This window comes from Haemaphysalis longicornis, unplaced genomic scaffold, assembly GCF_048455015.1.
Source record: "Haemaphysalis longicornis isolate Haplotype H1 unplaced genomic scaffold, Haemaphysalis longicornis Haplotype H1 scaffold_1, whole genome shotgun sequence".
Lineage (NCBI taxonomy): Eukaryota > Metazoa > Arthropoda > Arachnida > Ixodida > Ixodidae > Haemaphysalis > Haemaphysalis longicornis.
In genome coordinates this window covers 247,926,444-247,943,123 of record NW_027526203.1, presented here as the reverse complement: position 1 = coordinate 247,943,123, position 16,680 = coordinate 247,926,444, and the positions used below count along the sequence as shown (strand labels likewise).

Sequence of the window (16,680 nt, the reverse complement as noted above, 5' to 3'; positions counted from 1 at the left end):
ACAATAACTAGATGAAAATCATAGAAAACTTTTTCCTAGAGAGACGATTGTTGACTGCATGATAAGCGAGCGGTTCAAACCTCGTCCGCATAAACTCCTGAAAGGTATAAACCGGCATTTTAGACCTGTATATTCATGCATTTGATCCCTACACTGACCAACACACACAATTAAGGCAGTCCGGCAAAATAACAAACTAAGAAATGGCAGAAATTTTAAAGCAAGGAACATGCAGCTAGCGTAAATAACAACACTGAGACTCTTTAAAATGAAAGGACACGTGCTTTTTATTTTACCATTAACAATCGAGCCGAATACGCATTCTGTTAAAGCCTTGAATTTCGCAAGTACGCTGTTTCAGACGATGTCTTCGTTTTCCTCCTCCGGGGCTCGCTTGTTCTTCTGCGCCTTGACGAGTCAATTTGATGACATACTTGACAGCCATGAACCCAGTAACACGTAGGGTTGTTACTGCGACGCTTAATTCTGCGAAATGAACAAAAGTTGTAGTTTATAGGAGAAGTTGCAAAGTTGTTACAGCATATATACAATGTCTCACCTCTCAGAACACCAGGACTTTTGGTATACAATATGGCCTCATTGATTTTCTTGTACTGGCAGTTCAATTGAGATTTGACAGCCATTCCTGAGAAACAAACAAAAGGGCATTGCTGTAACACACAGGGTGCTCAAAAGCTCACCTGCACTTTGGATGACGTTTGCTGCCAGGTGAGCTAGCTTATTCCCATGTCAATTTTGTGGTGCTGGTAAATCTTAAGGCATTTCTGAAAACAAAACAGAGTCAGAAGGGGTGCAGAAAACTGAAGTGAAGCAAATTTTAGCTAATGGAGAAAACCTTACCTTTAGGAAGGAATACAGCAAAACAGGCCGCTTCACTTTCCATTTTGTCTTGCTTGTTTAACTTTTTCTAATGCCTGTGTGGACACGCACATCGCATGAGTGGGTTTAGCTCAAGCATCCCTGGAAAACAGAAAAGGATGAAAATACTTAATTATATAAAATACCTTACAGAAATTTCGTTACAGGTCAATTCAGTAATTAACTGAAAAGTCATCAGACAGCGTGCGAGAGAATTTTCAATGAACAAGAGAAGCCCGCAATGAACAAAAATGAGAAAATAGGCAATTGTCAAGAATGGAAACATTACACTAGACAAAATTACGTACAACGGCGTATTTTCTTGGTTGCCTTATTTTACCTTTTGCTCTCGAAAAATGTGCTTAAAACTGGCCTTGAGCTGCTTTTTTTTTTTTGCGTATGCCATATTCTTTATAATTATAAGCATCCGACGTAGACCAGCTTTTCACATGGAAAGTTTGTGAATGCTACAAAGACGTCAGGCGTTGTTTTACATCGTAAGGCAGTTAGCATAACCAGATGATAATTCTTAACTGCAACGCTAATTGTGTTCTGGAACAGCTAGCATGCCGCTGAAACTCGCGTGAAATTAAACATAACAAAGTTAAATTTATGAGATATTTCTCGCGCGCGACAGCAGCTGTGGCGAGAAGTAAATTAAAAGCCAATCGTACGTATCAAGGTTCTTGCAGAACCTACACTCGATTTCAGCATCACAACAGGTGTACTTCTGAGCGCCCACCTGATTTAAGCGCTGAATACATGTTCCACGTTTTACAACCGTACGCATTCGCAAAAGCAAGAAGGATGCTTAGAAGCTAGACGGGAGGGCAGTCTTGTTCCCGCTCTTTTACGAAGTAAACTGCGTTCGAAAGAACGAGGCGAGCTCAGAAAATCAAGCGCTTACCTTCACTGGTCGGTTGCTATGAACTTTCCGGCCCACTAATATTCGCCGTAACATGCGGCCACACAACGAAATTTCGTACAATGTTCCTTCTCCATTCCGCTTGATTCTCAGGATGGCTCCTCGTTTCTGCAAAAGCGCGCGCTTTTCGTTCACTCTCCCCCGCACCAGTTACGGCTGTCAGGCGCAGAGAGAGAGGAACGGGAGGGGTCCGCTCTGCAAGGAACGCGCGCACGTGTGCGCGTGTGAGAGGAGGGTAGGACGTTGGCCAAGGACGCGCGTTTTCCTTTTCTTTTTTTTTTTTTTTTTTTCGGCCCTCCCCAACTTTGCGCCGCGGCTGCTAAAACTTCCTTTGCGACACACTCTAGAAGGGACGGGGCGACGACGAAAACAAAAAATAAGGCATGCAGGGAGAAAGGAACGCTCGAGACGTCGTGCCTCTCCGAGCACCCCGAAATTTCTGAGAACGCCTGGCGCCCTGTATTTCGTTTCGCGCCAAGCAGAACGCGACAAGTGTTCGATGCATTGGAGCCTCTTACGAATAAACATTACAACAGGAAAAATCTGAAGATAGTGTGTGCAATGCTATTGGAACGGAACAAAAGCAAAAATGGGAAGTTAGTTTTCAGGTTACTTGGAATTCAGGTTAGTTTGTATTATGAGAAAATATCCTTGAAATATGCCAATGAGCTTTCGTACAGGCAGTATCGGCTGGAAAGTGGGTGTCAGGGTTAGGTCTTTGTTTTGTTTTATTGTTACAATATGCATGATGGTGCTCTACTTTGGCGCTCGAGGTAGGTAAAATGTTTATGGGGAAGTTGAAATATAAAACAGCCCAATTCATGTTTATTTCAAACAAGGGTGCAAGGTGTGGACTAGTCGGAACGTTCGCTGATCAGAGGGAAGTGACTAAATTTCACACGAAGGGGGCAATTTAAAGAACATGAACTTTGGGTTTGAATCTGTCTCATGAATCAAGTGTAATTGCTGCGGCAATTGGAAGGAAAACACATACGATTGTAATTAGTTGGCGACATGTATGGCTTGCACACCCCAGTATGATGCACAAAAGTTTTTATAGCTTGCATATAAAATTTCCCCAGTAAATTAATTTTTTCAAACAATTATGAGGACCCAGCAACAAGGAAATGTTTGAGCCTTCTATCTAGATTATTTTTGTCTGATGATATACAGGCGGCGCCATAAAAACAATCCGGCCATGCAAGCTTTAAAGGGGCCCTAAATAGGCTGCTTCCAAAGGTCGCCATTTCAATCGCGCAATCGCTAGAATGCCCCTTCACGGCAACGTATACCACATATTACACCTAACCAATAAAAAACATGAAGTAAAAATTTGGTGTCAGTACTCCTTTAAGAGAGAACGTTAACAGTGCGAGACGCTTGTGAAAACTTAGCCAAATAATAATAATAATACTTTATTAGCATACATATTCTGGGAGACCCGAGCATGCAAAGGCCAAATGGAACTGGAAGTTTCCCTTGTCGATTCATGATTACCTTTTTATAATACAGCCGTAATCTACTGCCTAAGAAAAACGCGCAATGTTTCAACAATAGGAAAGGAAAGTTGGGAAGTCATTTCTGGGTGCTGTTTTCAGGCAGTTATGAAAAAAAGCTAGGTGTATCTGCGCGAAGCTCTTAAAGATATGACCAACACATAGAATGAAAAGCACGGCGTATACCCGATCAGTTTGTCTTTTCATATGGTGCACGTTCCCCAAAAGAACACATCTGCATTGTTAAGAGGCCGCGTTAAATTTCGGTATGTACATGGTGAAGTGAGCGGCAATATAGGAAATAGGAAGCCAAGTCGGAGTACAGTAAACTCGATACTATTTGACGATGGCATAAAAAGTTATTTTCTTGTTGTTGTTCCAGTTTATTTATTTATTCGGCAAATAATGAGTGCGAAATAACAGAAGGCAATGAAACCCAAGTTCTGATTCGTGCCTCACGCATGCACTGACGTCGGAACATGCTGCATGCGCCGTCCATTTCATGCGCGCGTTGGGTTAATTAGCAGGCGCTGTATTCGGTCAGTTTCCTGGATATATGCGGCATACACATGGACAAAAACGCACCCGACCGGCATTTGTAAAAGACACACGAAAACAGCCCGATAGCTGGCCATACGTGACAACGCACATTCGAGGGTGAATGCTGCGCGCGGCTTTATCGGTACGCAGCAGCTGTGTTTTGCTCCTTAAAGGAGCCATGAAGAGAAAATACAAGTTTGTTTAATTTGAAAGCACTAGGACTCAGTATCTCACTCAGCTCCATTAGAGCCACAAAAGGTGTTTTTTAACGAAAAAAAAGCAAGAAGTATTTAAAAACTTTCAAATTTTGCGCCACAGTGACCTGTTATGAGCAAGAATGACGTCATACGGGCCAACAATAAAATATAATTTTTAGTGCGTTAACTGCACGTTAGCATTCAAGTGATGCGGTGAAATGGAACTAGAGGCCCCATCACAGACGTCCAGTCATGTTTCGTCGCGACAGGTCAGTTAGGCGGCCGCCAATCGCACAAACAAGGTTCCGTGACGTCATAGAAAAGTTGCGGGAAATTGCCTAGGGGGTCGCCACGGCTTCACACGTTTTCTTTAATATCTCCATTATTTGTTCGAAGATTGCGATGATATTGGTATCATTGTTATCGGGACTAAGCAGTCTTTCTAATAAAGCCAACTTGTATTTTGTCTTCATGGCTCCTTTAAGGTTAATGATGTGTTAAAATCGCACTAAAATATCTTATTTGATTGATTATGACGTTTCACACGCCGACGCTACACAGGCGATGAGGCGCGGCGTAGTAGAGGGCTCCGGATTAATTTTGACAACCGGGGGGATCTATTTAACGAGCGCCGAAATTTAGAACACACAGGCATTTTCGCTTCTCGCCTCCACACACACACACAAAAGCGGCTGCCGCGGCCTGCCGCGGTCTGGAATCGAACCCGCGTCCTTGGGCTCAGAAGCACAACAGCCACCGGGGTGGATTCCTAAAATAACTAAATCACACCATAAGATGAGACAATCGGTATACCAATTCTATGAGCGACATGACCTGCACGGGCTGGTAGGAACCGTTGACAGATTTTTAAGAGCGCATTCGCAAAATGGTGAAGTTGGTTTCGCACATCAGTGAAATTGTGCTTAAAACACGCTATTATTCGGGTGACATTTGCACGGATCTAGCGGATGACACTTACACGGATCTGATTTACACCGGATGTAGCGATTTGTCAGAGCGTGACTGTCGCGCCTATGGCACAGCGACGCTTCATCGCACACGTTCATAAATTTCACGGGCGCACACGTTCATAAATTTCACGGGGACTGGATTGCACGAAAACGCGTCGATATACAACAAAAGCGACCGCTTGCAGTTATTTAAGTCCAGTCTGTCCTCAAGAAATTCATATGTGTCAGATGCACGCCGCCAAGAAATTTTTGCGTCTATACGTCGTACGCATTACCAAATTTAGGAAAAGTGAATTAAAAAAAAAGAAAAAAAAGCGGAAGAGTATAGAAATAAGGTGCCTCGATCGGTGTTGAGTCATATCTTCAAATCATTGTGGACAGCTCACCGTAAAAAAGTACACATTTGTTCAGCAACTCCATAAGAAAAGTGCGACTAGCACGACGAGTAGAAAATTCATGATTGCTCTTGAAAGTCACTGTTTTTGAGCGACATTACTAAGGCTGAAGTGCAAATGGGACATATAAATGGAGCAGGGGTAAGTAACAAGTAGGGCGAGAAGGGGAATTCAAACTTCTCATCATTGTTTATTGCTAAAAACAAATAACGCGCTGCAAGGATTGGCTTAAACTGGGCAATTGCTATTCCGTAAAAATAAGAGGAAACAGGTAGCATACGGACATTTATATTTATAGGACGTACTTTATACGATGATTATAATAATTACGCCTGCGTGACTAACGGAGGTTCGATTTCTTCCACGTGGACGAAATCTCCGCGGGCCCGACACAAAGAAATGCCGCGCCAACACGATCATTGCGGATGACGCGAGCTCATGCACGACACCGATTACAAGGCTATAGAAAGAGTATTGTCTATGATTGGGAATCGGCCTGCCTGACCTGTTAAAATTCTGTTCGTCAACATAAACGAAGCCTGTTTGTGTATCTTTTTAGTTATACAGAAGGATACAGCAATAAATGAGCGTTTTTGCAAGTACGACTTAACAAAACTTGTTGCTGAGCTAGTTGGTACATAGTTGAAACAAAGTTAAAAACGTGGCGCAAACTAGACGGGACAAGTATCTGTGTTTCTTGTCTCTCTTGTCCCGTCTAGTTTGCGCCACGTTTTTAACTTTGTTTTTGCAAGTTTTTCCTGAAAAAATAAAAACAATATTTTGTTCGCGCTCAATCTTCAATCGAAGGTCCCCTATTTGTGGTATATATTGATTAACACCAAGAACGGCGATGAGATTTACACTCTTACTAAAAACATGAAATAGAAACGAATTTCTATTATGGGACAGCCGGCGGCCATCTTGAAAAAATGACCGTCTTAAAACGGCGCAGCATATGGCTTTAACGAAACGCACGATGCGCGAAATGGCGGTATTATTTTATTCTAGGCTTTCTCCACTCTAAAGTAATATTGTGCGATCATCCAACAAATGAGAGACTAAAACAAAAGGATCTGCCGCCGAGTTTGGTTGCGCCATCCATCGAACCGGCACCACGCGTTTCTTTCGTTTGAGAAACGTTCAAACGTTCGCGGTTTCTTTTAGGTTTCATGGGGAAATCTACACGCTCAGTGTGACACTCCTCCACATGCATTTCTGCAGTTTTTCGAGAGAGAGAGAGAGAGAGAGAGAGAGAGAGAGAGAGAGAGAGAGAGAGAGAGAGAGAGAGAGAGAGAGAGAGAGAGAGAGAGAGAGAATCCACTTTATTTGGAACTGTGGCTGTGGTTTTAGGGTGGGGGGGGGGGGGCATAGGGCCGCCGCGACGTTGAGGGTCCGTTCGGTGACCAGTTTTTCGAGAGCCCTGTCTCTAAATGATCACACATCGATGTAGGGTGCCCTGCTGTCTGCCTCTGAATAACTTCAAATCTGGTACAGGTACCACCCTTTGTTCTGTTATATTCTCCGGTCTGGGGTGCTGCCTTGTCCTGTGGTATATCATCAGAGGATATCAGAGAGGCTACACCAGATAGGCGATGCCTAGAAGATGGCATCCGTTCACGAGAACAAGATTGGCCCCTTTGGTGTAGCACGCGGCGAAAACCTCCCGTATTGGGAGAGACCCTCGTCCTGCAGTGGACAGGCTGACGATTGGGGATTTCATTTATGTGCGTGCGTCGTGCGTGCGTGTATATGTAAGCGCCGTATTATTCGCAGCTAAAGTACAGGAGGCGATGGTACAGTGAACTGTGGCTAAGGCGTCCGTTGTGCATAACCTTTTGAACTTTTGTAGGTGACGTAATCCCTCCAAAACATAGGTTAGTGTGGTGTTTCACATAATAAATAAATGAAAGCTGCTATACATTCAACATTCCTCAATATTGCGGCAACCTAGATAAACATGTACACAGGCAATGTTAGTTGTGGTTTTTTACGTGAACATTGCTAAATATGTAAAAACCACACTCCCGAAATTAACGTATCCTGACGTACATGTACTATATCGACAACATTTAAGTTTGCTGTATGGGATCATTTGAATTTTTAGGCAGCTTATGTAACTCCCCATACGATCGTTTAACATATGACGTTTGCCAACATTTGGCAACATTGCTGCAACGCGAAAAAAGCGTCCAAAGGGCAACGTTGCCCATGCATTGTTTTTAAACATTGCATGAATGTACCCGACGTTGGCCCACATTTGGCAACATTGCTGCAACGCAAGAAAACGTGCATGTGGGCAACATTGCCTATGCGCTGTTTGTAAACGTTGCGTGAATGTTGTTGAATGTGTCCAACGTTGGCCCACATTTGGCAACATTGCTGCAACGTGAAAAAACGTGCATACGGGCAACGTTGCCTAGATGTTGTTTGTAAACGTTGCGTGAATGTTGTTGAATGTGTCCAACGTTGGCCCACATTCGGCAACATTGTCACCACGTTGTGTAACGTTGCCTAACGTTACGCAACATTGGCAACACGGCAGAAACGTTGCGGCAACAATTTGTGCTACTAGGGCAGTACAACAAATAGTCACCTAAGCTGCTTGAAATGCCAAAACTAAATAAAAGTGTAAACCGGTTGTACAATATATACCCTATATTAGCAAGGCCTCTGCGTCCTGCTCCGTGGCTCAGTGGTCTGAGGCGTAGGTATGTCGCCGCGAATGTTTTGCAAGTTACGATCCCCGCAGGTACGTGCTTTTTTTTTTAAGTTAACTTTTTTGTTTTCCGCCGATGTTTTCTATATTGAGTTCACCTTTTTTTGGGCCGCAACGTGCATGGCTACACGAACTAGTTCACAAAACGCGCGCAGGCTGGCACTGGCGCGCTAGCGAGTTCTCGTTGGCGTGCTGTTGCCATAAGCACCGACTGCTTGCAGGCAGTGGGCACAGGCCAGAATGAACAGACCCTTGGCCTGGTGCGAACACGCTTTTTACGATACAGGCATGAAGGAGGCAAGCTCCAAATATGGGGGAAAAGCGCATGACATTTGGGCGTCTGCGGGTACGCGGAGGGCGTTCATGCACTGCGTAGGTCTCGGCTAGTGAATGCTACGACTACAAGCCGTCCTGGGAGGCTTATCTTGTGCATTTTACAGCCGACAACACGGCAGAAGCGCGGTACGATGATTACTGAGGAAATTGAGAATGCCCATTCAACAACGCCATTGGTTATGTTTTACAGAACCGAAACCGAAACCGAAACTTGTTTGGTTGCTCACCTTGGGCATTGTCCAATCACGGTGCCCGCTCCTCCCAACGTCACAGCTTTAGTTGGTGCGGCCGCCGCAAACCGCGCATGGTAGTTTTTCTTCTTTCGCGCCTTGTAAAATAATTACCGATTTGTCAACCGAATAAACGATGAAAAGTGTGCTAATTTGAGCCAGTCTACGCAGTGCAAGCAAAAACGGGAGCTTGACAAATTCACTTCAGTGTCCCTTTAAGGGTAACAGAGTGGATCCCTAGAGAAGGCAAGCGTTGCAGGGGGCGGCAGAAAGTTAGATGGGCAGATGAGATCAAGAAGTTTGCAGGGATAAATTGGTCGCAGTTAGCACAAGACCGGGGTAATTGGAGATTAATGTGAGAGGCCTTTGCCCTGCAGTGGGTGTAGATAGGCTGGTGACGATGATGATGATGACAGCAACAAGCCTGGGAGATGCATGCTTCCAGCTAAAAGGCATTAATAGGAATTTTCACATCCATATATTTCATTGCGGTAGCCTACCAAGCCACTTAATGATTGGCCAGGCTAATATGAGAGTAAGGTGCACTACAAAGTTCTTGCTTTTAACTTGCAACAGCATGCGACAATCACAGTGGTGGGAGATTTACACCACTTACACAGGCCCTCATCCACTGAAATGCACTGGACATTGGTAGCACTTTCAGCATCTGAAGCTAACACTCTGCATTTTAGAGTTAATACAATACCCAAGACAGGGGCAAAGTCTGGAAAAATTACCCGCATAATGGCTTACTTGCCACTACCGTGCACTACTACACTGACAGCACTCATATTTGCATCATTCTTGGTCGTGTTCTCTCAGCAACAGACGTATCTAAAATGAATGTAAGACCAGCATTTATGCCACCTGAAGATATTAAGCATGATAAAGTGCAGGATCTGCATTAGAAATATATGGCATTAAAATGTACGAGCCTCAGACAACAAGTGGACCTCCCCACTACATACAACATCCACACTTAAGATGGGCAGAATGTTGCCCCTCACATGCAGTGCATTGCCTCAACTCAACAGCAATCAGTGGCCAAGTCAAGACATACACACAAAATGTGGGCATAGTACCACTGCACTTGGACACAAAGCTAGACGGCAGTCACGGTTCCTTTTAAGACAATGATGACCCCTCGCTAGCAAGTATGCAAAAGGATGCTGCAGCCTGTAAAGAAGCATTTGTTGCGCATTTTACCATCGAAGGTTGTGTTCACCACCCAATTAACACCAGTCCAGGTGAGCCATCAGAAAAAAAGAGTCTATGCTCATGGTCTCGATGAGTGCACAAGCTTTATTAAGGAAATAAATGCATATCTGGCGCATACCAAAAAATATCGCTTAATCAAGCACACACGGCTTATCAAGTATAAATGTCAAAATACATAAAAAAAAAAAGGCCCACGAATCATACACCCTGTTGTTGTGTGCTTGCTTTCTTTTTAAAGGACTTAATATCGTGCAAAAATGCTATCATCCAGGCCCACGAATCATACACCCTGTTGTTGTGTGCTTGCTTTCTTTCTAAAGGACTTAATATCGTGCAAAAATGCTATCATCCAGCGATGTGACAACTTGCAGGCTTCGGTTGAACCTGAAAAAGAAAGACACAACATCACATTGATCAGTTTAACCCCTTAAGTGCTTTATTTTTTTGAGAATTTCCCGACCAAAAGTGCCTATTTTTTTAATTGCTGATTTCGAATCTGATTGTACTGAAAAGCAGCTAGTCGATGTTGAAAAAATATTTGTACCACATACTTAGTCAAATCAACACAATAAAGTTCATTCCTCAAGAATACATAGGAAACCAGCCACTAATGTTATAATGATATATGTAATACCATATAAGTTCATCGTCCAAAAACTGCTGAATATATTCCATAATGTCACCCGGCTATGACAAAATGAAAGTCTTGCTTGGAATGGCCAAGAATGGAGAGCGAGGAGGCTTCACAGGGAGGATTGTCCACATCAAGCAGGATCAACTCGTGAGCACTCGCGATGTTCGCTTCCCAGCTGTCTTCGTCATCACCTGGAGGAGCTGCTCAATTCACCGTCATCGCTGTCTTCACTTCCGGACACAAGATAAACATCTGTATCCGAATCATCATCACTTGAAGAAGATGACGAAAATGAAAAGCTTCTTTTTCGAGTTGACGGGCCAGCTATGCATGGGTCGGCGCCACCGCACGCCATCTTTTCATAAAAAAAGCGCGCCTTGCCGCTGGAGAAAACTAATTCGTCGAGTAAATGCTGCCATCTAGTGGACGGCACGCAATCTAAGCCGTAAACGAGCGCTTCTCGTCCTGAACAGTAGAGGGCAGTATCTATTCTGCTAGGACGAGCTCTGCTCGTCCAAAGCAGTTTGGTGACAGTTTGGGCAGGACGAGCTCTGCTCGTCCAAAGCACTTAAGGGGTTAATGCAGCCCTTTAGGTCCAGTTCTTATACAACAAGGCCATCATGCATTGAGAAGAAGTATTGTGAATTAGCACAACAAATTACAAGCAGCCTATCTAACGGGGAATTCACTAATTTTTCTCTTCAGAATTGCTTAGATTTTTTAAGGTTTTCCCGAGTAATTCATTAAAAATTCCAAGAGAAATGGTAACATCAACACATGTATTGCAAAAGGCACGCAGTGGTAACTCAGTGAATGCATTAGCTCACACTGCCAGTTCACTTTATCTGCGATCCCACTGTAACTTCACTAGCAGCTCTGTCGCCCCTGTGCCCCTCGCATGTAACAGTGCGAGCCTCATGTGCCCGCCACTTGCACTGCTTGGAAAACTCTGATGGCCCGCACCCTTTTACAGGCGGTTGGCCGAGAAAATCAACGCAGACCAAAACAAGGCCAGCTGTGTTGCAAAAGCTTCAGTCAACAACATAGAGGATGATGTGACCCCCAGAGTTTTTCAGTACACACCAGTTGCAAAACCCTGCCTTGGAATGCAATGCCAGCATGCAACGACCCCCCCTTCCCCCCTCCCCCCTCCCCCCTCCCCCCCTGATAATGGTGTTGTCACTGTCTGTTAGGAGGAGGTCTAGTGGTGGGGGGTGGGGGGAGGAAGAGAAAGAGGGGAAAAAAATGCAGTGGCTGGTTGAAAATTCTTGCAATAAAAAGCACACCCTTTTTGGTTCATCTAGCATTTTTAAGTAGATGTGTGCAAAAATTATAAACTTCGAACTGGCATTTTTTTTGTGATGTAGCCAACATGTCACAAAGTACGAGCAAGGCAGCGGTGCGGTCTACAGCATAAATGGTTGATGCTAGGCACTCTCATGCCAGCAACGGTAGCTTTTAGGTCTCATAGCCATGGTCGATCCTCGAGAACGTTTCTCTGGCCGAGGAGGCTGGCTTGGACTTTTATTATTTGCCACCGACGGAACGTGAAATGCTTTTAAATGCTCAAGCAGCTGGTGTGTCCATCTACACAGGACACCCAGACTTCATCGAGCCAGCCGCAAACGAAGCCCCTTCTGAAGCAACAAGCGCTATTTCGAATATCGTGCAAGCGTGGCTGCCCTGCTCGGTGCTGCTCAGGCGGGCGGCTTCACCTCACCGCGTTTGGCGATTATGGCCATCTGATATTTTCTTCTCTCGCATGAACCGAGCGTGAAATACACACTCACTTCCCGGCACCCGTCTCGAGAAGTCCTCGTGGCCGAGGCTCCCCCAGGCCCAAACATAACAAGGGTAGAGCTAAGCGATGCATTATCAACAACACAATTTATGCATTGTTTATCAAAAGAGGCTCACGGTGAACAGAAGAGCCCAAGGTCGGATCAGTCAACTGGCCACCTGCACTGAGTAACCAGGCGAGGGCACGATAGCAACATCCACACGCGGAGAACGGACGATTAGAAGCTTGGGCGGGTCGCTTAACCCCCTGCAGTGCACCTCGTTCCTTTTGCCACTTCCTGCTGCTGGGGTTATTGCTAGCAGAAGCTCGGTGGTTTACCATCATAGGTTATTGACTTCGCTAATTGCACACCAATGATTTTCCAAAACGAAACTCAAAGCACGATGGCCGACTAAAGCATGAGGGAAGCAGCCTGTCTCGCGCCTCTCTCACAATGTACAAAAGCTGTAGTCTCCTGTGGACATGTGTCCACAGGAGGAGGGCTGCGGCCTAGTACTTCGCAGCCTGATTGTTTTTGGCAGGCCTTTATGGCTGGGTTTCAAATGAAAGCCCTTGAACCACGTGGGCTCCAGTCCTTCAAAGGGACCTGAAATTGCACACAAAACTAAAACATAGCCATACATTGACTACAAAACCCCCAAAACAGTGGCCAAAGGGGACCACTGGCCCCCCACTGTCAAGCCTGGCCCACTGTGAGGTCAGAAGAGGGGGCCTGGCCCACAAGGAAGGCAGCAAGCGAGTGAGACGCACTCCTTGAAGGCGTTGACCGTGTCCTCGACCTTGCTCGGGTGGCAGCAAATGGCCAGCCTGGAGGCAGCTGGGTCGAACACGGAAGACAGGTACTGCTTGCCCACACGGATCATGTCGGGCAGGGTCACTGCGGCCACCTTTCCCAGGAGGTTCCTGCACAGGTGTGCATCTTCATTATTGTATCAGCTTTGGAAGCAATTCCCTCGCACGGGATCACCATGACAGCAGTCCATTGCCAGTGTCCACAGAGCAGCAGTGCACAAAAGCCCCAACTGCCAATGTACAAAACCTACGGGGGCAGAGCCAGGTCCATACTTCAGCCAGAAGGGCTTGCAAACCTCTTTTCTCCTCCCTCAACATCAGCATATTGTCTTCCTAAGAAAAACTCCCTTCAGGCTTATGACGATAGTGTGTGTCGTACCATTAATGCAACGACTGACCTGCATGCATTAATCGTCACGTTAACTATCTATAATTCACTTGACAACTCAAACACTTGGTCCCAAATTACAACAGCCATAAGAGGCCGCTCTAGATGCTGGCTGTTGTAATTACTTTTATTCATGCAACTGTACCCTGTATGAAAAGAAAGTTACCCTACACCCTGTAACTTAGCAGTTCAAACTTCTGTGCCATCAATGAACATTTTTAACTATTCTAACTTGCTGTGAATACTAGATTTACTTTTTTGAACCTAATTTTGTTGAATTTTTTAACCCACCCACTATTCATAAAAAACCTTCCTCCCTAGCAGCATTTTCAAAGCAACAACAATTGTTTGCCTCATTTTTTCCCTTAGGAAACCAAGAAAGCAACACATAACTTCGGTTTATTCAGAAGATTGGGCAGTTTACGTCTTATTCCCACTTGCTTGATGAGAATTGTAGCCTCCATTGCAGGGCAATCCCCATTTAAGAGGGTACACTGCAATTAGCTTGCCTCCTGACCCTTAAGAGCAGATAGAAACAAGCAGTCAGTATGCCAACTCCATGCCCTAGATGCACTCCAGCAGGAACAGGATAATGGGCTACCACTGTTTGTCCTTTGCTGGCAAAACCTAGCTGAGAATTTCGCCTTTGCACTGGCATGGCCATGTACTTGTCTCACATTGGACAATTTGAGCCAACCTGAACTCTCAATGCTCCCATGAGAAAAATGGGCAAATTGGTTTGCCAGAGTTATCCTGGTTTTGATTGCGCTGCGATGTAACAAGAGCCACACAGAAATGGTGCCATGTCCTTCGCTTTTAAGGTTTTTGTAACAAAACCAGTGTTGGTTTTGCAATAAGTTTCTGTAGTGTAGCCATCTGTTAGTTGCTTTATCGCTACAAACCAGTGCTATTTCAAATTTCAAGGAAATTACTTTGAGCTGTAAGTTCAACTCCTATCAACCACCCCCATGCAGGCTGCCTAGTGACGTTTGGAAAATGCATTGATTGTCTAGAAGAAAAAATATGCTTCCTGTTAAAGTGGCATTTCATGCCACGTGGATGCATAACATCCACCCTACCACAATCTTGTTTCTACGTACATTTACAGGACAGACAAATGCCGACTTCACTTACGAAAGTCAGCATTTGTCATTTCTTCATAGTGTAGGGTGCCACGGCAGAGTCATAACGCACTTCTGTGTGACGTATCAGCATCCGAAATGTGCAAGCTGAAGGATGCAGTTTTTTTGCACGTCTACCAATACACTAATCTGTTACCTCTGTACCCATGCCAGATGTCCCATGAGTGTTCTTTGAACCCTTGGGGATGCCTGGGCATCCCATTATTAGAAGGATGTCCATTGTGTGCACAACAGATATTCCACGGCACGGCTCACCAGCTCAATGATTTGACTGTCACAAACGTCCAGCCAGACCCTCAGTTTATTTGTTTGGGCATTTGCAATTGTGGCTCCTCCCCTCTAACCTGAGTCACCCCATCTTTTTTAAATATGTCTGCTTTTATTTCCTTTGTTGTCGCCCCGAAGAGGGTACTGTGACAGAGCCGTGATTGTCCAGCACATGCTGCCAGCTTGTGTCCGGAAAGGAGATGTCAGCAAGCCAATTATGGTCCGCATAGCTGCGGCACGGGTTATTTTCAGCCGGATCGTCAAGGATTTTGGGACACACGCAGGGAGTCTTGGGGCAGTCTCTTTGAGTTCGCTTGAGGGGTACCATGTGCATGCTGGGGGGACAGGGGGTGAAGCCTCTTTATGATGATGATGTTTGGAGTTTAATGGCGCAAGGTCAACTAAGGGCAAAGAGTGCCAAACAATAGTGATTACATGAGAGTGACATGGAAGTAAAAGTAGAACGTTTCAGTAAAAATAAACAAAGTGAAACACAACATAATGAAGATGACTGGTGTAAAGGGCCAGGTTGTCAAGATGCATGATAAGAAATGAGATGTAAAAATTTTACGTCGGTAATAAACTCAAAAACGCGTTTGATTGAAAACATGGCTTCGTCTCCTAAGAAGTATGACGGGTGTGGTGGAATATGTCGTGTGTGTAGTTGTGAGAAGTATTAGTGTCGTGTTGTGTCAAGTGCCTTACATTGTATGAGGATGTGGATCACGGATAGGGCCTCTCCTCATCTGCTGCACAGAGGTCTTGGAGATCCAGTGAGAAGGTGCAAGTGCATTGCATGAGTGTGCCCTATCCGTAATCTAGCCAAGGCGACTTCAGCGTATCTATTGCGTGTGTCGGTGGTGTATGGTCCCAAGTGTGGTTTTATTATGTGTAACTTGTTGTCTGTTTGTTCACTCCAGTGTGTTTGCCATGCTTTGCGAAGTTGTTGTCTGATGTGTGGTTTCACGTCGGTGTAGGGTAATGTGGTTATGTCTACTGTATTCAAGAGTGTAGCAGCAGCAGCCATTCGATCCGCTGCTTCGTTCCCGGCTATACCACAGTGGCCAGGGACCCAGCAAAGGACCAGTTCAAATTTGTGGACATACACAGACATAATACCTTTGATGATAAGATTTACACCGTGATTTTTTGAAGACTGTTGACGACAACGCCCGCGCAACACAGAGGGAATCTGTATAGATAATGGATTGTGGGATGTGGCTTTGAAGTATATGATTAACAACAAGAAGTACACCATAGGCCTCTGCCGTAAAGATAATTGTATTACTGTTCAGAGTTCTAATGACACCAAGGCCGGGCCCATGCGCGGCGCAGGACACAGAGGTGGAAGTTTTAGAGGCGTCCGTGTAAATTTCAGAACACTGATACTTCTGCTGCAAATACAAGAAGTGCTGCAGAATTGCACATGTGGGAGCTCGGTTTTTATCTATATGTGTGAAAGATGTGTCGCATGATACAGGGCGGAGATGACATGGTGCTATAAAATCTGTTAGAGAACTTTGGAGAAAACTTTTTAGAGAATTGTATCTAAAAAGGAGACAGCAAGCTCTGACGCTTCCTCTCTAGCTCTGTAAGAGAAGGGCGCAGAGAACAATGGTCGATTTAGCAGGAGTTTAGTCATGGAGGTATCATAAAAAAACTGATTTAAAAGGATGGTGAGGCATGGATGAAATTTTAAAGGCATAAAGAAGATCTGTGTATGCTCGCTGACATTGTAGGTTCCATTTGCTGC

General features: G+C 44.9%; 1 protein-coding gene and 1 long non-coding RNA gene across 3 annotated transcripts in view; both read right to left on the bottom strand.

Annotated features, from left to right (window-relative positions):
- Positions 1-286: 286 nt before the first annotated feature.
- On the bottom strand, positions 287-3,991 carry LOC144143647 (uncharacterized). 2 transcript variants are annotated; one of them, XR_013317147.1, is made up of 5 exons: positions 1,787-3,991; positions 862-981; positions 702-785; positions 560-646; positions 287-486 (listed from the first exon to the last, which is right to left on the bottom strand). It is a non-coding gene; the product is annotated as an uncharacterized LOC144143647 (long non-coding RNA). The 2 variants fall into 2 exon arrangements; XR_013317146.1 differs by having other exon boundaries at positions 560-785.
- A 6,019-nt stretch (positions 3,992-10,010) lies between these two features.
- The window catches only part of LOC144143615 (uncharacterized protein C05D11.1-like), a 174,603-nt gene continuing 167,933 nt past the window's right edge, over positions 10,011-16,680 (bottom strand). The window contains exons 20-21 of the mRNA XM_077675456.1: positions 13,089-13,241; positions 10,011-10,287 (exon numbers count right to left, since the gene is read on the bottom strand). Of these exons, the coding sequence (XP_077531582.1) occupies positions 10,227-10,287; positions 13,089-13,241 (214 nt within the window). The 3' untranslated portion in view covers positions 10,011-10,226. The remainder of the gene's footprint in view (positions 10,288-13,088; positions 13,242-16,680) is intronic.